The following is a 21919-nucleotide window of genomic DNA, read 5'->3' on the forward strand; positions in this document are numbered from 1 at the left end:
GACTTTGTGTGCAAAAAACACCACTGAATGGCACTATTTTTCCGATCTATGGAGAGAGCCATTTTAGGGTGTGTTTAATTCAGCTCAATGGCTGGCTCCTGTCTTGTATGAAACACAATATGATAAACGACATGGCACGTTGAATGTACCTAACAACTCTTACTGAGTGATATGTGACATCTATCAGATTAGCACAGCAAGAGCTGGAGAGGAACTCTCAAGTGTTTTGCGAGTCATGAGCAAATGGAAATTCTCAAGCAGTCCATTCTTCTTGAATGTGGCAGCAATCATTGAGTTGGGGCATGACTACGCCGCTGATGCTGTGCCCCTATACCATTACACTGGTACTCATTTTGCCAACCTCGGAAGAATGACGGGCTGAGTCAACCCCCACCTGGTATTAATTCAACCTGGCCAACAGGGCTCAAACTCAGGACTTTAAGATCTTAAGCCAGCCACCTTGACCGTTAAGCCAACACCAGGCTTCTCGTGGATAATACAAACCCCAAATTTTGATCAGATATTTCCGGGGGGGAAAGTGCGGCTTATACACGAGTGATTACAATACTGGTGCCTCACCTTCATGGCTGGCAATGTTGTCATCCTCCTTGTCCTGCTTTTCTTCAAATGCTGGAATTGTTTCGATCATCTCATCTTCTTCAACTTCTATGGAAAACAAGAAGTTCAACAAATTTACAAGAATAAGCAATTACTTTGCAAGTATTATACTACATATCAATGCTGTAAATTAGGCAATTACCATGCCTGAAATACCTGAAAGAAGGAAAGTAGAGGAAAATAACTTGGTTTACATTGATTTCTATCACCTTCAGAGTATTGCGTTTGCAATGGAGTCTGCGTCTCCTTGCAGTAGGACACAACTTCCTTTGGCGGGACGTCAACCTGGGCAATCTTGCACATGGTTAGCTTGGCTGCTCGGCGCCTGCAAATAAAGTGAATATAAAGCAATTTCACAACAAAACTTTCTTCCTCCGTAGTCTTGGCAGACAATCTGAGAGCACATATGAAAACATTCCGAAACAGTAAAATCTACGAATTACATTCCAAAATTCCAATAATCACATCAAGGGTTAGTTAACAAATATTTAGCCATCCCAGCCCAGAGAGCTGTGCGATCAGATCTGGTTTAATTGTACATCAGTGCCAAAATAAAGTCTACACCCCTTTCAAATTTTTAACCTTTTTCTGCCTTCAAGCCTGGAATTAAATTGTATTAAATCAGACATTTGCCACCTTTATTTGAACACCGTAACCCACAACTTCCAAGTGAAAAACAAATTCTACAAATTTCAGAAAAGTAATTAAAAATACAAAACGAGAATATCTTGCTTGGATAAGTATCCACCCCCCTGAGTTAGTACTTGCTGGAAGCAACTTTAACAGCAATTACATCTCTGTCCGTTGAGATAGGTCTCCACCAACCTTCCACACCTTGATTGGGCAATATTTGCCCATTCTTCTGTTCAAAACTGTTCAAGCTCAGTCAAGTTGCATGGGGAGCGTTGATGGACAGCAATCTTCAAGTCATGCCACAGATTATCCATTGGATTTAGGTCGGGGCTCTGACTGCGCCACTCAAGGACATTTATCATTTTCTTCCTCAGACACTCCAGTGTAGCTTTGACTGTGTGCTTCGGGTCGTTTTCATGCTGAAAGGTGAACTTCCGTCCCAATTTCAGCTTTCTTGAAGAGGGCAGCAGGTTTTCCTCGAGGATTTTTCTGTATTTTGCTCCATCCATTTTCCCTTCTATCCTGACAAGTGCCCCAGTCCCTGCTGATGAGAAACATCCCCGTAACATGATGCTGCCACCACCATGCTTCACAGTAGGGATGGTGTTCTTTGGATGATGTGCTGTGTTGGGTTTGCGCCAAACAAAGCGTTTTTTATTTAGGCCAAAAAGTTCCATCTTGGTTTCATCAGACCACAAAACCTTTTTCCACATGGCTTCAGAATCTCTGGAGTGATTTTTTGCATACCTCAAATGGGACTCAAGGTGGGCTTTTTAAGTAATGGCTTCCTTCTTACCACCCTACCATGCAGGCCAGACTTGTGGAGTACTTGGGATATTGTCACATGCACACAATGACCAGTCTTTGTCATAAAGGCATGTCGCTCTTTCAAAGTTGCCATTGGCCTCTTGGTGGCCTCTCTGATCAGTCTCCTTGTTGCTCATCCAGTTTGGAGTGACGGCCTATTATAGGCAGGGTTTTGGTGGTACCATATGCCTTGCACTTGTTAATGATTGTCTTGATGATTCCGTAATGGATATTCAAGACCTTTGAAATATTTTTATTCCCATCTACTGATCTGTACCTTTCCATAACTTTATCCCAGAGGTCTTTTGAAAGCTCCTTGGTTCTCATGGTTGAGTTTTTCCTGTGAAATACACTATCCAACAGAGGAAACCTGCAGAAACAACTGATTTTATTCTAAAATAATCAGAATCACTACAATTTAACACAGGTGGAGGCCAATGAACTGAGTGTGTGATTTTGAAGGTGATTGGTTACACCTGAGCTCATTTACAATTGCTAGTATAAGGGGGTGGACGCTTATCCAACCAAGATATTCTTGTTTTGTATTTCTGATAAATTTTCTGACATTTGTCGAATTTGTTTTTGACTTGGAAGTTGTGGGTTACAATGTGTAAATAAAGATGGCAAAAGTCTCATTTAGTGCAATTTTATTCCAGGCAATAAGGTAACAGAACGTGAAAAATTTGAAAGCGGGTGTATACTTTCTATTGGCACTGTGTGTGTATATGTGTATGTATATATATATATATATATATATATATATATATATATATATATATATATATATATATATATATGTTGTTCATCTTTCGGCTGCTCCCGTTAGGGGTCGCCACAGCGGATCATCCGTTATGATCCGCATACTGATTTGGCACAGGTTTTACGCCGGATGCCCTTCCTGACGCAACCCTGGTCACCTCTTACGACACAGGGATCAGGATTTGGGTTTCGCCATGATTCCGGGCTGCTCTACACCCTGCCCAGTGCAGAGTCCCCGTCCTCAAGCGATCCTCCAACCCAAGCCTCCGAGTAGCCGGATTACAGGCGCACCTGTCATTTAGCGTTTTGTCATTTAGCCGGATTACAGAAATATATATATATATATATATATTTTTTTTTTCTGCTCTTTCCAAAAACACACCTTTCTAATGATTAGCCTGGGTTGAAATCCTGACCCAGCTATAAACTGTCATCCAACTGTTTAAAAGGAGGGTGATTCATCAATCTCTCAGATGCAGACATTAAACTGGGCGTCCTATCTGCCGACATTCGTTGACGAGTGTTAAAGATCCCACTGTGTCCTTCGTAAAAAGTCAAGTTCAAAATTCCTGTCCTGACTATTGCTGGGAGAGGGATTAGCAAACCACCCAGTATTATCCTGACCGAGAAACTGCTTTGGCAGAACCAGCACTACGCAACACAGAGTGTGGTACATTGGATACACACACCCACACACAAACTTTTAACTGCCTCGTAGATTATTCATAGAACTTTCTCTTCCAAGCAAGAAATGCATTGTATAAACAAAGTCAATAGTATTCCCCCACCCCCCCCCTCCCCAATCCAAAATTTTCACTTTTCGATGCCACTTGAGCTTATTTCATGATGGTTTCAAATCAAATTTAATATATAGAGTGTTCACAAACTACTCCAAAGTGATAAAGGGGAAGAAAAAAAAAGCAAATGCAGATGCAATGTGAATAAGTTAGATTAACAGAGAAAATCAGATGATTCTCAGTTGTACAAGTATTCAAACCCTTTTCCTAATTAACCCAAAATCACTTCAGAAGGAAATTATTTGTTTGAAAGGTGACAAAATAAGTGTAATTGGTTTCACGTTGGTTGTTATCTCCATTTGCAGGTTTCAGGAGGTGGGAGGAAATTCTCCTATTTTTTGGTAAAGGATCATGATTCATGAACCAAACTGAAACTTTGTTTCCATTGCCTCGTTCCGAGGGCTCTTTTCAAAATCTTCACTGAACCTCTGACAGCCTCCACTTGTCGCTCGGTTGTAGTGATATTCTCCGGAATGATTTTTAAGTACTCAGTCAGGGTTTTCATTTTCATTCCTGCAGCACTGATTATCACTGGTACAATTTCACGTTTCTTCAATTTCCAAGTCCTCTTGACCTCATTTTTCAGATCCTGGTATTTGGTCATTTTCTTGATTTCTGTGGCATTCAGTCCAAAGTCATTGGGAACTATAAACAATGCCGACTTTTCCTTTTTGTGTTTGAGCACTATGTTCGGATGTAATGCTTTGTTTGCAATGTCCACACTTGACGGGATCATCTTGTCATACATGAGCATTATGTGTTCATTTTCAAGGATCGGATTTTGTTTGTGTTTCCATGATTGTTTTCGGACTGGAATGTTGAAATACATTCCATTTCATAACATTTTCACCTATATGTAATCAGTCATTTAACTTTAAAATTAAGCTCCCTCACTTATCAAATTTTAAGGTACAACTCACTTGGTCAAACAAACAAGCCAAACATGAAAACCAAGGAGCTTTCCAAAGAAGTCAGACATAAAGTGGTGGAGAAGCACCGTTCAGGAGAGGATTACAAGAAGATTTCAAAGTCGCTCATTAGCCCTTTGAGTATGGTGAAATCCATTATTAAGAAGTGGAAGACGTATAATACCACCCACCATCTACCCAGATCAGGTCGACCATCCAAACTCAGCAGCTGGGCAAGCAGGAAATTGGTTTGGGATGTCACTGTAAATCCAACAATGACTTTGAATGATCTGCTAAGCTCTACGCGGCTCAGTGTTCATCAATACGCAATATCCCATTCCCTTCACAAAGCTGGACTTTATGGACAGGTGGCAAGAAAGAAGCCATTACTGAAAAAGATGCATCGAAAAGCTCGTATGAAGTTTGTGAAAAAGCATCTTAATGATACTGCTGGCATGTGGAGAAAAGATTTTTGGTGGAACAAGAAAAAAATTGAACTTTTTGGTCAAAGATCAGAGCGTTACGTCTGGCACAAGCCGAACACTGCACATCACCCATTCAACACCATCCCGACTGCCAAGCAAGGTGGGGGCAGTATCATGTTATGGGGCTGCTTTTCAACAACGGGGGACTGGCAAGCCTGTAAAGACAGAAGGGACAATGGATGGTGCAAAGTAGTGGAGAATCCTTGATGAAAACCTGCTTGAGTCGGCCATGAAACTGAAACTGAGTAGGAGATACACATTTCAACAGGACAATGATCTGAAACATAAAGCTGAAGCCACACTGGAATGGGTGAAGAAGAAGAAGAATATAAACGTTCTCGAGTTGCCCCGTCAAAGTCCTGACTTGAACCCAATTGAACATTTATGGCGAGACTTGAAGATTGCAGTCCATCGACGATCCCCATCAAACATGGCAGAACTAAAGCAATTTCCACGTGAAGAATGGTCAAAGATCTCATCATCTCACTGCACAAAGCTGGTAGATACCTCCCCAACAAGGCTCCTAACAATCATTGCTGCAAAAGGTACTTGCACCAAGTATTAACCTCAGTGGCTGAATACTTTTGCAACTAGTGAATTTTGATTTGTACATGTGTTGTTTTTTTTTTTTTACAGGTATTCCTAACATGTAACCTCCTTCAACGAGAACAGTGTTTAGTTTGATCTCTTCAGTTATGAATAAAAAAGTACATTTTGAAAATTGTTTCCACGAATTACTTGTAATTCATCTAAATGTGGCATTATTGGTACGGGGTGAATACTTTTGCAGGCCACTGTATGACCTCGTGACATACCCGTTGTCAGAGTCAGCGTGAAGCTGCAGAACACTTGGATCAGAATCCCACTGTAGTGTTCTGGTGTATGGGATCAAAAACAACACAGAAAGTGTATTAACAACAAGACTAAATATATCGATTTACATCCCATCGCCAAGGGCCAAGGTCACTCAGACTTTTTTTGTCAACCAGAAAAATAAAAACAGCCAATATATTACATTGCAAGCACAAATTTGCACACACAGGCAGCACGCAAAGTGCACATATTTGAACTTCAGACAAAGTCTGCAAAGGTTAACAACAGAGTACATAATCTTTGAATCGGTGCAGTGCATATTTTGTCACAATTTACACGGAAACATCATTGGGGCCGATTGTGTATCTTACATTCGTGGGGTTGAACAGTGTAACGCGACACAAAGACAAGCAAGAAACAACTATTCTCCTTTAATATGTAATCGTTCCGACAATGCACTCAGATGAACATGCAATGTTTGTTCCACTTTAAGCAGCTTCGAGCAGCAAGTGCTTTTTTTTGCACAACATGTAAGCACATCAGAGACAACAGTAACATGCCTGACATACCTTACTCCTTGTGGTACCTCATTAAAGTCTTGACTTCCAGCTTCACTAGGTGTGCTCAGAGATTTGGAAGATGTGGGGGACATGGGAGGTGGGACTAAATAATGAAATAAACAAGTATCCCACGTTACTACGCGGAGAGGTTGGCCTAAAGTGAGCAAAGCAAATTAAAATAAGCAAAAAAAAATAAAAATAAATAAATGTAAGCATGAAGTAAATGGAATGCAAAGGGAGAAAAGGGAGAGATAAAATGTCGAATATCATTGGAAATTTATGACGGCCATCACTCCAATAATTGCTCGAGTCAGCTGTCTAATTAATCTGTAGCATTATCTGCAATGCAACTTAGCAGCTTTCTTCATATTAGGTATGTAAGTGGGAAATATGGTAACGAAGGACATTGAAAAACAATAAGTTCGACACATGCTGCAAAGGGAAGAAAAGGGGAGAATAGGAGACTTGAGTTGGCGGAAAGAGAAAATTGAGAGAAGGGAGATAAATATATATATATATATATATATATATATATATATATATATATATATATATATATATATATATATATATATATATATATATATATATATATATATATATATATAGTCGGAGCAATGGAATGGAAGAGGGACGTATGGGTAACTTGTCATTAAGAGTGGGTAATGGATGAATAAATGTTTCTCAGTTAAAAGATTCGCGAAGAGTAGAAGAGCCATCATTTCACAAAGCCGGCAAAAAGTGTGCATCTAATCTTAGGAGAGCCACAAAACAACGTGTGTCCAACCTCAAGAGTGAACTTTCCAACTTGTCAACCTACTTGAAAAAACCTGGTGGAGCCTTGTAAAGTCCGTGTCCAGAGCATGCTCCCCACCATCCCGTCCTTCGCTTTAAACGGCGCTACAGCCGACTCCGCTCATGAGAAGGCCGAAAGCCTCAATCCTGTTTGCTTTCAAATCTTGTGTCCCCAACCCCTCACTCTCTCCACCCATCCTACCCAGTAACACCCAACTGCTCCTGGACTCCGTCTTTTGCACCTGAGAAGGTGAACAGGTTTCTTGTGGTAACACAACTCTGATTCTGAAACTGGACCGAACGGCATCAGCTTTTCTTGCCGAGAAACCTGCTCAGATGCTCTTGCACGTCCCTATTCTGCTCTATTCACCCTATCATTTGGTCTATGTCATTTTACATCTGCTTTAAAGTTAACCAACATCACTTTATTACATAAACCAGGTGCAAAAACTGATCAGCTCAACTGCAGACCTATTAGCTTACTTCCAATCATCATCAAGGTCATAGGATCCATCATCGCAGTTAACATGAACTCCTTCCATTTGTCAAAGTTCCTCATCTCAGATCATCAATTTGGATTCAGACCTGGTCACTCCACCTTGGACATGCTGCTTCTACTCTCCTTACAAAAGATGGAGGCCCTCAATATCAGACATTGGATCAGAGCCATCTCTCTGGACATATCTCGAGCTTTCGCTACAGTGTGGCATCGAGCCTTTCTCTCCAAACTCCGCCTCTGGCATCCAAGCCCAATTCCATTCTTGGGTTACTGACTTCAACTACTCTTATAACCAACATGTGGCTCTCAATAGAATCCTTTAATCTCTTCTCCCTGTCTCGGCGAGAATGCCAAAAGGCAGTATTCTGGGCCCTGTGCTATTCCTAATCTTTTGTACCCCCTATCCCAACCCCTATTCACACCCCACCTGTAAGCTCACATCCTCCTGAATTTCTAGTTTTCCTTTCCTGAGAGTTTCCCTCTGTATTCATCTTGTCCAACCTGTGCATCCTCCCTTACCACTCATTCTTCCCCACATTATTTGTCCAAGTCTCCCTCTATTTTTCCCTTCAACCTTGCTGTTGTTGTCCCCCCCCCCCAAGTCTTTATTTGCAGAACTTTCATCTTGCTATTAACTGACCACAAATCAAACCTTTTTTCACTATCAGCCATGATCAGGAGTTTCCTCCTCCATGCATGCGTGTTTTCCGTCCTGTTTTTCGTCTGTTACATCCTGATCCGTTCATTGTATAGCTCTTCCACGAGCCTCGACGATGCAAAAAGGAGGAAGTCTTCGCGAACTGGCTGGACAAGCCTGATGTTTGACTGGTGCTGATTTGGGCAGGGATTTGTTATTGTTCAGGAAGCCGAGGTGTTACTCTTCGCAAGATGGCCAAGCTGGCAGGACAACTCGATGACTTGCCGCCCACTCTTCACAAAATATACCGTGGTATCTTTACCATCCACCAATAAATGTTAGCAGACACAACAACCACCTTATTATCCATCCGAGGGACCATGCACTTACTGTGTGATGCAAGGCCCTGCTTTTGAGGCATCAATCGGAAAGTTTATAGTCATGTAGAGAATCGAACCCATGATATACAGCTCAAAGGTACCGATTCACCATCCTGGCAAACTCCTGTCACACTTAATACAACTACCCATTTAATGGCCACAATTAATACCACCAACTTGTGGGGTCAGCAAAGAGGGAAATTTGGACCAAGGCCTAACAAATCGGCTGGCCAGGCCTAATGTTCGACTGAAGGTGACAGGAATTTGCAATTTGGATAAGGGTTAGTCATTATCATTACGTATGCAGCACGTGACTGCTCTTTTGCAACATTGATGGGAGCATGGCCGTGCCACTGATGCAGCGCCTCCTGTAGGTTCAAGCATGAATTTAGAATTTGGCTGGGATGCAAGCGATAGCTCACCTATCCTCTTTCTTTTCTCTGTCTAACGAGAAGTGAATTTTTGTAGAATTTTTTTTTCTGTAAGGCTCACTTGGCTGCACCTGGATGGGTTTGAGGGTTCAGGAGTAGCAGCTGAAAGACGAATCATACCCAGGTTCCTCCTGATGACTCCACCTTTGCTCTTTACATTTTTTGGTTCTATTCCTTCTGATGACTCCAATGCAGTATTTGGTATTCCACTTGACTACTCTTCACAAATGACACCGTGGGACACAATACTGGCAGATTGGATGCCCAGTTTATGTCCGTAGCGCATAGATTGATGAATCACTCTGCTTGTGAAACACCAGGGTGACATTTTACAGCTGGGCTGAGATTCAAACCCAGGCAAGACGTCTCGGAGCCGTGTGTTAATACCTCCTAGCTATCCTATCAGCCGAGGGTGCCAGCGATAATTAATTTACTCTTCACGAAATACATTGTGGGACCCTTGATATTCAACAGCTCTGTGTGTCCCAGCAAACAGAACACTGAGCTTAATGTCCATTGAAAGGACCTTGTGATGCAGTGACCTGGCTGCAAAGCACCAATCCGATAGCTTATAGTTGGGTCAGGAATTGAGCTCTGAATAGACAGCTCAAAAGGTAAATGCTCTACTCGTGTAGTAGATAGTAGAAAAAATCGTGCAAATTATGATACAAGCATCAAATTTGGCATTTCTGTTCTGCAGGGCTTTTAAAGTCACAGCTGGTTGAAATTCTTGAAGCACAAGTGAACATCCCAAACAGAGAACCAAGGGGAGATGCAATCATCATTGATGGCTCAGCACTTATCAATGCCCTACCTCCACGCACTTCAAAGATATTTGATGACTATGCTAACGAAGACCTCATCCCAAAGGTGGAATCCTATGGTGCCAGGTACGAGAGGGTGGACGTAGTGTTTGATGTGTACAAGAAGTCAAGTCTGAAGTCCGGGGCAACGTCGAAAAGGGGGCAAGGAATCAGAAGAAGAGTGACAGGAACCAGTAAGACCCCAAGTAACTGGAGAAGCTTTCTTTGAGATGACAGCAACAAGACTGAGCTGTTTCACTTCCTTGCGGAAAAGATGTGTGAAGCACGGACGACAAGCACAGTCATTGTCACAAAAGAAGATGCCATTATCAACACAAGGAAGTCACTGGATGCTGTGTCTCCATGTTGTCATGAAGACGCTGACACTCGAATATTTGTACACGCCAGGGATGCAACGACGGATGGTAGCAAGTCCATTATCATTCAGGCTAATGACACGGACTGACTCGTCATAGCAATATCTGTACTGCCATCCTTACAGGAACTAGGTCTTGAGAACATGTGGATTGCCTTTGGCCAAGGAGCCAAGGCGCGATGGATTCCAGTCCATGACGTAGTTTCTGCAATAGGGCCTGAGAAAGCTGGAGGGATCCCATACTTCCATGCGTTCACTGAATGTGACGTCGTGTCTGCCTTCCGCGGTAAAGGGAAGAAAACTTCATGGCAGACTTGGAACGTCTTTGATGATGTTTCTGAAACATTCACCAATCTCAGCCAGCATCCAACATTGATTCATCATCTTGACTTTTTTGAAGTTTTTTTTTCAAATTTTTCAAAATTTGGATTTTCAAATGGCCAATCAGGCAGATTTGATTAGAATCCCCTGGAGAACAAATGTGCCAAATTTGATGCTTGTATCGTAATTTGTACGATTCCTCTCAAAAATTGCTGTTATCTGCCTGACTATTAGCTTATAGTCGGGTCAGGAATTGAGCTCAGAATGGACAGCTCAAAAGGTAAATGCTCTACCTCTGCACTATCCTGTCAAACTCTCCTATTATGACACTGATCTAGACTAGGTCTGAATCATGTGCTCATAATATCTGCACGTTGTTAAACCTGCTTCACATTCATGTCGTATGTCCTCTAAGTTATGTATCCGAGCATTAAGTGAAATGGGTAAACGGAATGACCTTTGTCAGCTTTGCATTTCCAAAGATATTGTTACAAATACAATGACCTTTTAAAAATGTAATTCACAACAAAGTATGCTGATGAGTTCACCACAAATATTCGACATGTGTTCTTACTGACTCCTCATGAGATATTTAGGAACAGGAACAACCTGTAGACCATGTTGTACCAGACATTGGTTTGCTGCTATAATCGTAACAAGCCCATGAATTGTAGGGTCATTGCATCACCCCCATACAATCACATACACAGTCACAATTACATTTGTACTGAGTAAACTTACAGTATGCGATTCTGATAACTCTTCAACAAAAAAGGCTCAACCTCCACCTCCCAACGCTGTCTCATCTTCGCTGTCCACACCTCCTTCCTCGCTCCAAGTCCCAAAACCTCAACCTCCCACTTCCAAAGTTGTCCCATCTTTACTCCCACCCTCCCCCTGCTCATAAAAGCAAACGGGCATGAGCATGTCGAAACAGCGGAATATGTAATGCTTTCTGCTCCCGATCATGCTATCACCGACTTCACAGCAACCTATCACAATTTTCAAAGAAAATAGAAATAAGAGCAAATCTGCAAAACCTCTGCAGTTAAAGCGCTGCTTGAGAGAAAGGGTTCGAAAGTGTAAATTCTAATGGGTTCCAAAGGGTAATATAATGCATTCTAAAGGGTAATTATAATGGGTTCTAAAAGGTAATTGCAATGGATTATAAAGGGCAATTGCAATGGCTTCTCAAGGGTAATATAATGGGTTCTACAGGGTGATTATAATGGGTTCGAAAGGGTAATTATAATGGGTTATAAAGGGTAATTGCAATGGGTTATAAAGGGTAATTGGAATGGGTTATAAAGGGTAATTATAATGGGTTCTAAAGGGTAATTGCAATGGGTTATAAAGGGTAATTGCAATGGCTTCTCAAGGGTAATATAATGGCTTCTAAAGGGTAATTATAATGAGTTCTAATGGTTAATTATAGTGGGTTCTAAAGGGTAATTACAATGGGTTAAAAAGGGTAATAATGTGTTCCAAAGGATAATTATAATGGGTTCTAAAGGGTAATTGCAATGGGTTATAATGAGTAATTGCAATGGCTTCTAAAGGGTAATTATAAAGGGTTCTAATGGCTAATTATAGTGGGTTCTAAAGGGTAATTACAATGGGTTATAAAGGGTAATAATGGGTTCTAAAGGGTAATTATAATGGGTTCAAAGTTCTGAAGGGTAAATTGTAAAGCGTTCTAAAGGGAAATTATAATGGGTTCAAAGTTTTAAAGGGTTCTTCCAAAGGGTAATTCTAATGTATTCTAAAGGGTATTTCTCATGTATTCTAATTGATTCTAAAGGAAAATTCTAATTGGTTCTATAGGTTAATTCTAATGGATTGAAAGATCCAAAGTGTAAATTCGAAAGGGTTTTAAAGGGTAATTATAAAGGGTTCTTCCAAAGGGTAATTCTAATGGATTCTAATTGGTTCTAAAGGTTAATTCTAATGGATTCAAAGATCTAAAGTATAAATTATAAAGTGTTTTAAAGGATAATTCTAAAGGGTTCTTCCAAAGGGTAATTCAAATGGATTCTAAAGGGTAATTGTAATTGATTCTAAAGGGAAATTCTAATTGGTTCTAAAGGTTAATTGTAATGGATTCAAATATCCAAAGTGTGAATTTTAAAGGGTTCGAAAGGGTAATTCTAAAGGGTTCTTCCAAAGGGTAATTCAAAATGGGTTCAAGGTTCTATAGTGTAAATTCGATAGGGTTCTAAAGGGTAATTATAATGGGTTCTAAAGTGTAATTACCTCCACGACCGAAGGCGAAGGAGGTTACATTTTCACCCCTTTCTGTTTGTTTGTTTGTTTGTTTGATTGTGTATGGGATCTCAAAATTTTTTGAACGGATCTGGATGAAATTTGGTGGGCAGTTTCGGGGTTTGACAAGGAAGAAACGGTTTAATTTTGGTGAAAATCAGGATCCGGCTACTCGACTTTTTAAAGTGATTCTTCACCATTGATAGATAGGGCCAAAAACAATATATAGCATGATATCTCAAAAAGTTGTGGACGGATTCAAATGAAACTTGGTGGATATGTTTGGTGTGTCACAAGGAAGAATTGGTTCAACTTTGGTGAAGATCCGAATCCGAATCCGACTACTATAATTTTGAAGTGATTGTTCACCATTGAGAATAGCGCTAACGATGATTAATAGCATGATATTTACCTCTGTTACCGGAGGCGAAGGAAGTTATGTTTTCACCTGCTCTTTCTGTCTATTTGTCTGTCTGTTTGTTTGTGTTAAGGATATCTCAAAAAGTTGTGGACGGATCTGATAAAATTTTGTGGACAGGTTTGGTGTGTGACAAGGAAGAATTGATTTGATTTTGGTGAAGATCCGGATCCGGATCCGATTATTAGAATTTTTAAAGTGATTCTTCACCATTGAGAGGTCGTGCTAAAATGATATATTGCACAATATCTCAAAAAGTTGTGGACGGATTCGGACGAAACTTGGTGGACAGGTTGGGTGTGTCACAAGGACGAATTGATTCGATTTTGGTGAAGATCCGAATACGAAAATTATTTAATTTTCAAAGTCATTCTTCACCATTGAGAAATTGGGTCAAAAATGATAGAGTACTGATATTTCAAAAATGGACTGGGCCTGATATGTTCTTGTGGATCAAGTATTACGTGGCAGAGGTATGCGCTCTACCGAGTGCCCTTCTAGTTCCAAATGGTTCTAAAGGGTAAAATATAGAAAGTGTGGGTGGTGTCAGGCAAGATTTGTATCCAATGGGTGGAACTCTCATGCATGCACACATGCAAACATGGCTCCTTTTAGATGTAGATAATGTTGTTACATTTACATTTTAGTGTTGAAAAGGTGTTGATGATAAATCAGATCAATGTTGATCTCCAGACACACACCTTCGGGACTGGGATACCTTCCCCGAAATACTCGTCTTTATTCAGGAAATAATTATTTTGTGATATAAGCAATTTCAAGTTTATTAACATGAATTTTCTTTATCTCTCCATGTAAAAAAATGTTTTTTTTTTATTGTTGACTCGTGAATGTTGTGAATTATGCTTTTTGGAAACAATCTCGGGAAATATTCAGAAAACTGTAAAATACTGAATGTACATTATAAAAGCCATTTGAGTGCACTTAGTGGCTTTATGGAATAGTTATTATTGAACTCGATATGAGAGCTCGTTTATAAAAAAAACATCATAATTGACTCGCCAAAAACACAAAGAGTGAATAAAATGGAATGACTTAAAATGGTCTGAACAACTCCACCAACATTTTCCCCAAAATTAATAGTTCCAAGCTGGACCAATCTTGTTATTCAGCTAAACGAAGGTGCTCACAATGTCATTTTCTCTATAAATTCAACATTACTACTTTAAAGAAAATCAAAACAGCAAAACTCCCTCGCATTTTCTTTCCTTCCTCATCGCACAACTCAATACCATCTTCCGGTCATAAGTTCAGAGTGAAACAACATCTGAAAAACGTGGCTAAAACCTGGCGTTGGTGCGGTAGGATAAACATGGCCGAAAAAAATAAAAATCATTATGGTTTTTTTTTTTGTTCTTCACATGCAGGTGTGCAAAGCATTGAATTAAAGGTGTGTAGCTATTTTAACTAGCTGTTTGCTTATTGCTAATTTATTACCCAACCATGCCACCTGGCATGTGGAGCATCTTATGAAGTTTTTCCACTTTCGATCTTGGGCCAATGTTCAAATTTTATTCTCGGTTACTTTCACTCCTTTCTCGGTGGAACATCCCTGGGCCCCTTTTGGCCGTCCAACCCTTTTCTTCCCATCAGGTTCCCAGTATATTGTTATTTTCACTATGATTTGATCCTCCATGTGTAACACGTGACCATTCCATCTCCACCCCTAATTTTGATCTATTCCATGATGTTTTTCCTCCCTGTTAACCTTTCAACCTCTTTCTTACTTAGCCATGTCAGGCCAGAAGTTTCTCAAGATTTTCCTCACGGTGCTGTAGATGAAAGACTCCAGTTTGTCGCTATTTATTTGGTGATTTTCGAAGATTCACATCCAAAGAGAAGAACTGACTTCACGATGCTGTCAAAGATCCTCAGCTTAGTTTTGGTGTTATACTTCTTTGACTTCCAAATCTTCTTGAGTCTCATGAATGCACCCCTTGCTTTTTCTATCCACTGGAGTACATCTGTATCTCCCCCTCCTGTTATGGTAACCATGGACCCCAGATATGTAAACTTGTTGACCTCTGCAATTGGTGAATTGTTACACATGATGTTGTTGTTGGGGTGTCTGACATGTATGATCGTACTTTCTCGTTTGGCTATGTTAATTCTCTACCCCACTTTCACCACATACTACTGTGGCCTATTTACTCTCTCCTGCCTGCTATGTAAGGACTGTGACATCAGGCAGATGCTATCTACAAACCACAATTCCTCTCGCGATTCAAATTGGTTCCTCCAAGGTATCCCGTTCCTTCTCTACTCCGTTGTTTTTCACAACACCCAGTCCAACACCACGAAAATCATTAACGGAAAAACATACAACCTTGCCTGAACCCTGTAGTAACTTCAAATTCAGATGACAACTTCTTGTTGCCTATTACACTGCATTTATATCCATTGTCGGTACTCTTCATCATCCGTACAAATTTATCCGATACTCCATAAAGTTAGCTGGTAAGTATTATTTAGTGTGTCAGTTTCACTCCTGGTCTTAAAAGAACACGAGAAAAGTGGATGAGCAGAATTTTCAGTAAACAAAAAAGTTAGAAACAGTTAGAAACAAAAAAGAATGATGGGAAAGGACAAAGAACATAACTTTTGGTAAAACTGTTGTTAATTTAAACTTGTGGCTCATTCGCTTTCCGATTCAATTTCACATTGCTATCCTGGAAATTTCTAACTTCATTTTAAATTTAATATCATTGCAAATTGCTACCTTGCATAAACACTGCTACATAAGATTAGTGTAGATGCTACACTTTTTGAGATATTGTGCAATATATCATTTTAGCACGACCTCTCAATGGTGAAGAATCACTTTAAAAATTCTAATAATCGGATCCGATTAATAATCGGATTAAATACATAAGAGTTCAATCTCACAAGATCATATTAGGGAGGATGATGCAATAATTTATTCGTAATAATATATTTTTTAAATTCTGCTTGCAACACTTTATAAGTTCCCCATCGAGCCAATGTTGAATTTCACAAACTACGTTCGCCAAAACGTGCCAATGTTCAACGAACCATTCACTCTGTGAATGCGAAAGAGAACTCAAACTTACGCAAATATAGAAACCTCTAATCGAGTTGGGCTCCCTTTTAATAACATTATTGTAGTTACATTTAATCGAATAACTCATACTTAACTAAAGAGAGAACGTTGCATCAATAACATAGCTCGCTGTACCCATCAGCAAAACAGTAGTTTTAGCAAACACTTTGCGTTTATTATTATTCTAATATTTCAATGTAACAATCTATCAAATGTTTCAAAAACTTTTGCGAAGACAATTGGTTTTGTAATTTAAAAAAAGGTTTTTGTCTTATATATTCCCATGAGGTCTGATGGGAAATTTGATAGCATTGGTGACTCAAGAACAAGAGCAATTGGCCAGGCATGCCCTCAACAGAAGCAATCCAATCACATGAACTCTGTTTTGGAGAAAAGGCTTTCATTTACTTTCAACTATTGATTCAACTGGAGCTCTGCTTGATTTACTATGATTTATCATTAATCTGCTTAATTAATCCTGTCATTTTGTTGATTACAATATCATGCTGGCATGATAATAAACTTATTGTAGTGCATTTAGGTTATTTTGCTGTCTGTCTGTCTGTCCAGATATATTGTGCGAACGTAGGCCACAAACACCACCTGGTAGTAGTCAGTATGACACGTTATGTTTTTTCAATTGAGTATGTCAATAAAGTACATACTATTGCAATGTGAGCACATCTATAAGATACATACCATTATAACGTGACTGCATCTATAAAGTACAAACTATAGAAATGCGTCTACATCATTAAAATATATGTATCTATATAGAATATGTACGTGTGTACATCTATAAAATACATATGCTTGGAACATGAATCTATGCAATAAACCCGAGAAGTTCTTTGTGTTTGCTGTATAAACATAAACCTTTGTCGTCAATGCATCGTCGACACACGACACAAAGACAAACACAAACAGAGACACAAGGGGTTTCACTAATCGAAGTCTGAGGTCCTCAGGAATCCCCGCTCTGAAGCCCTAACAAGTCTCCACCTCTCGGGGTTCTACCAATCAGGCCACAGAAATCTCCACCTGAAGCTGAACTGGTCTCCACACCACCACCACGAGGACACTCCCAACACCCAGAATGTGCTGTATCACCCCTCCACTTTCCTATCCTGCTCGACCCTATCAGGTTCCACCTATCAGGAGAATAAATACATTGGACACAACAGAGTTATCTCGACGAGCACGATCTTCCGTCACCTTTGATGGGACATTTAATGACTCCTAATCTTAAACACACACACGAACTACAGGTGAGAAGTTCTACGGCTATGCGAACATATGCTGTGTCTACAGCCTTAATCTAATTATTTCTGCCTTCCACATCATCATTCATGCAAGGAAGGACAGCAACATGTATTGCGGACAAGCTCTTGGTACACCAAAATTCTCGAGACTGAGTAATGCACGCTGTTTCTAAACACATCCTCAGTTTAAATGTCATTCATTTAATTAGCACCACAATTCTACTCCGAGTGTAAAACCTGAAATGGAGCTGGGTGGAAATTGAACACCAACAGTTTCATCTTCTCATTCTATTTGGATAAGTTACCATGATTTATCACGAATAGTGCATACAACCTGCACGAGCCCTCAATGCGAACCAAAATACAGATGGGATCAAGAAATTAGCTTAAGCAGGAGGTCTGAAGTCAAATTAGAAGTTCTCGGCTGTGTATAAGCCATGCTTGAGGATAGAATGTCCCTGTGTTGCCCTCGGCAGGAAAATGGACAGCATTATAAAGTTTGAAACCAGGATGTATAAGAATGCATTGTCCCAACATCATTATTTTGCATAGTTAACATAAAACAACAAAATCAAAAACATGCATGGTGAGGGGGAGGGTGGTGGGGGAGAGGGGGGGGATGGGAAGGCAAAAAGAAAATGCAAACATTGTCTTATGAACAATATAAAGTGGCGTGCAATAAAATTGCATAGCAAAACAGCTGCGTGCAACCATCATTTTTTTGCATAATAATGCAACTTTGACGTGTGATGATTATACAGTATTTACATATAAACATATAAACATAAACATCTTTAACTGGGCATACAATTATCAATGGCTCATTCGTTTATACAATAAATAAATAAATAATAAGCTGCAAATGCCTTGATCCTTACTTTAATTTGGTGTTTGTAGTCTGTTGCTCAAAATATGTTGCCTTCGTAAAGAATGGCTTTGAGGTTCAATTATTGGCACATACATGTTGAGCCCGAATTCATAGACCGGTGTTTGTTTGTTTGTCGTGCGACTCCTCCTCCAGTTCTGGGCTGATTACATCCAGGCTTGCTACATAGGATCAGCATGACCCCAATTAGTGTGTTTTTATCTTTACAGGTGATCTTGGAGGGGGTGGGGGGGGTGAAGGGAGCAGGACGCAAATTTTCTATGTAAATGTGTATCGTGTAGCACCGCCTCCAGGTGGGGGAGGGTATTACAAATCTTCACCATTTACAGAACAGTATTCCTGTCCCCACATTTTCCAGTGCAGTGAGGTGTTTTGAATTATAAGCAGTAGGCATGTTTTTGCTTCATACACGTAACGCGGATTTATTTTTATTTTTGCTAAAACAGAGCTGTCAGTTTCCTATACACCGCCCAAATAAAGGTATGCATCAGAAGAACGTGTTGCATGGTCGGAACAAGATCACCCATAGAATTGGTACTCTGCCAGTAAATATAAAACCAGAGTTAGTGTCAAAGCCACCCTATACTCGCCTGTTTATACATTTATCATTTTAAAAAGACGAGTCTAACAATTAATATTTTTTATAAAGCATTGCAGTGAAGTCTGATCCAAATAATTTTAAAGCAATATATGTATTTGTATTTGTATATTGTAATCAGTAACAAGAGCGCAAGTGAGCACAATATACGCCCTAACAAGAAGGTATATACAGAATTGTGCTACTACATGGAAAACAGCATCCTAGTTGCCATGGCAACCACTTTAGATGACGAACATATGTCGCGACACACCGTCTCCACAGTCTGTACCTATGTACCAAATATGAAACGTGAACATTGAAAACTTTGGGAGTTAGAGTGCGGACAGGAACGGATGGAAAACAGCATCCTGGTTGCCATGGCAACCACTTAGATGACGAACGTATGTCACGACACACCGTCTCTACAGTCTGTACCTACGTACCAATTATGAAACATGAAAGTTGATAACTTTGGGAGTGAGAGTGCGGACAGGAACGGATGGATGGACGGACGGACGGACGGACGGACGGACGGACGGACGGACGGACGGACGGACGGACGGACGGACGGACGGACGGACTGACAGACAGACAGACAGACAGACAGACAGACGGACGACAGGTATCACATTATACGCCCCGATATATATATATATATATATATATATATATATATATATATATATATATATATATATATATATATATATATATATATATATATATATATATTGTTGCGGATTCACGCCCGCCGGCGTGCGAACGGCCACGTAACTCGAATCGCGGCACATCGCCCACCGGACGGACAATCCCGTCGTGACCCTCTCGGACTTACGCCGGGAACTAGTCACGGGTGGGCCTTTCGGCCTCACCACGATCGTGCCAATCGACCCCCCGCGTGGGATAGGGTTGCTCGCCAAATTCGACCTACCTAAGTACCCACACGGAGGGTAGACCGGGCGATCGCACCTCGCCGCAGGTCGACTTCGGACACGGGCCACTTTAAGCGACCCGTTCCGTACTATCGGGATAACCGAGTGGTGTTATCGTCAACCTGGACGGTTCGATTAATTATCGGGCGTTTTAGCCCACGACCAACCCTTTACGTGAAGTAAGATGGAGATTCAATAAAGGAAAAGACGAAGCGAAACGGGAGAAACAGTTCAACATAGAGCACATTTATTTCGCGATGAACGGAAAGCACACATATACAATTACACCAAAAGCAAATGTAAAAGAAGAAGAAACACACAATAATACACAAAAAGCAAATGTGAAAGCAAAACACAATGCAGAGCTAACCGACTACCGAGCACACGGCAACACTTATACAGTTTTACTTCACAGACGGCGCCGACAACACATATACTCAAAGCAAAAGAAAAAGGGACCACCCTCCACTATGAGGGGGCAGACGGCCTGGGGCCGAGACCACGTCGAGCCTACCCATCTGGTGATGAGCCGCAAAATGGCGCTGGCGCCCCGACTCCGCGGGCCTCGCTGGGACTGCCTGGTATGGGGTGGGAACGGGGCCCCCTTCTCGCACTATCTCAGCGCGGGGGGAAACAGGAGGGGGTTGTTGATGCTCGGGGGAAGGAGGATATCTCCCTGTCTCGGGTCACGCGACGAGCGTCTCCACCACGACCTCGGTCGCGTTGCCGGCCTCTCCCCTCCACAGCTCCCCGACTCTGACACGAGCACCCCCTCGACCGCCTTCGCCGCCGCCACCTCTCCAACTCTCCACAGCTCCGTCCAACTGCCTTCTCCGACTCCTCTCTTGACTGGCTCTTCCCAACTCCACCGACTGCGAACTGCCTGCTTCTTCTTCCCAACTCCACCGACTGCACTTGACTGACTACTACTGCTTCTTCTTCCCAACTCCACCGACTGCGAACTACCCCGTTTGGCGAGCGAACGCAGCCCTTTATAGCCCCCGGGGCCTCGCTCCTTCGCCTTCGACCCTTTACCTTCGACCCTTCACCTCTGGCTGGCTCCCCATTGGACCGAGGAAAAGTGGGCGTGAATGCTTTTTGATCCATGAATTTGCATATAGCGATATTACTCCAACGCACCTGGAGGCGGGGCCAAATCACCCCACGCTCGCCGATAGGACGGAACAGAAGTGGGCGTGAATGCTTTTTGATCCATGAATTTGCATATAGCGATATTACTCCAACGCACCTGGAGGCGGGGCCAAATCGCCCCACGCTCGCCGATAGGACGGAACAGAAGTGGGCGTGAGTCGTTTTTGATCCATTTTCTTCGGAAAGGCTGTGATGTTTCTGCACACGCTACTCGGTGCGCGCCCTGCACGAGTCCAGTATCGGTGCCCACAAGCGGCGCGGAAATGGCGGTGATGCGATGGTTGCGAGAGCGAGAAGTGACGGTAAAGGTCGTGGCTGTTGGCGTTGTTGTTGTTGTGAAGCGGCGTTGCGGCTGGTGGTTGTTGTGTGATGGGTGTTGAGACGTGGTTGGTGGTGGTAGTAATGGCGGCTGGTCCAAAATAAAGATAGTAAAAGAAAAACGGCTATCTAAAAGGGTCGCAGCCCGCATAAATGACATTTATTCCCTCTAAACAACGGGTTTGGGCCTAACTACACATATACTTACAGAGATATCTCACCTAAGGGACCTGAATGGTGGTTTGCGAATTTCGTCAACCTCAACAATATATATATATATATATATATATATATATGTATATATATATATATATATATATATATATATATATATATATATATATGTATATATATATATATATATATATATATATATATATATCTCTTCTTCTTCTTCTTTCGGCTGCT

At 41.1% G+C, this 21919-nt stretch overlaps 1 protein-coding gene across 3 annotated transcripts in view; it reads right to left on the bottom strand.

Annotated features, from left to right (window-relative positions):
• LOC147029609 (cytoplasmic dynein 1 intermediate chain 1-like) overlaps nt 1-21919 on the bottom strand; it is a 98382-nt gene that overhangs the window by 61220 nt on the left and 15243 nt on the right. Inside the window, exons 4-7 of one of the 3 annotated variants that reach the window (XM_085872754.1) lie at nt 6390-6534; nt 5823-5882; nt 828-943; nt 580-663 (exon numbers count right to left, since the gene is read on the bottom strand). In XM_085872754.1, coding sequence (XP_085728880.1) covers nt 580-663; nt 828-943; nt 5823-5882; nt 6390-6534 — 405 coding nt within the window. Of the gene's footprint in view, nt 1-579; nt 667-827; nt 944-5822; nt 5883-6389; nt 6535-21919 lie in introns of all 3 variants that reach the window. The other 2 variants (XM_085872756.1, XM_085872753.1) reach the window with 2 other exon arrangements.

Source organism: Eptatretus burgeri, chromosome 3, assembly GCF_056783735.1.
Source record: "Eptatretus burgeri isolate ZD-2024b chromosome 3, Ebu_testis_v1, whole genome shotgun sequence".
Classification (NCBI taxonomy): Eukaryota; Metazoa; Chordata; class Myxini; order Myxiniformes; family Myxinidae; genus Eptatretus; species Eptatretus burgeri.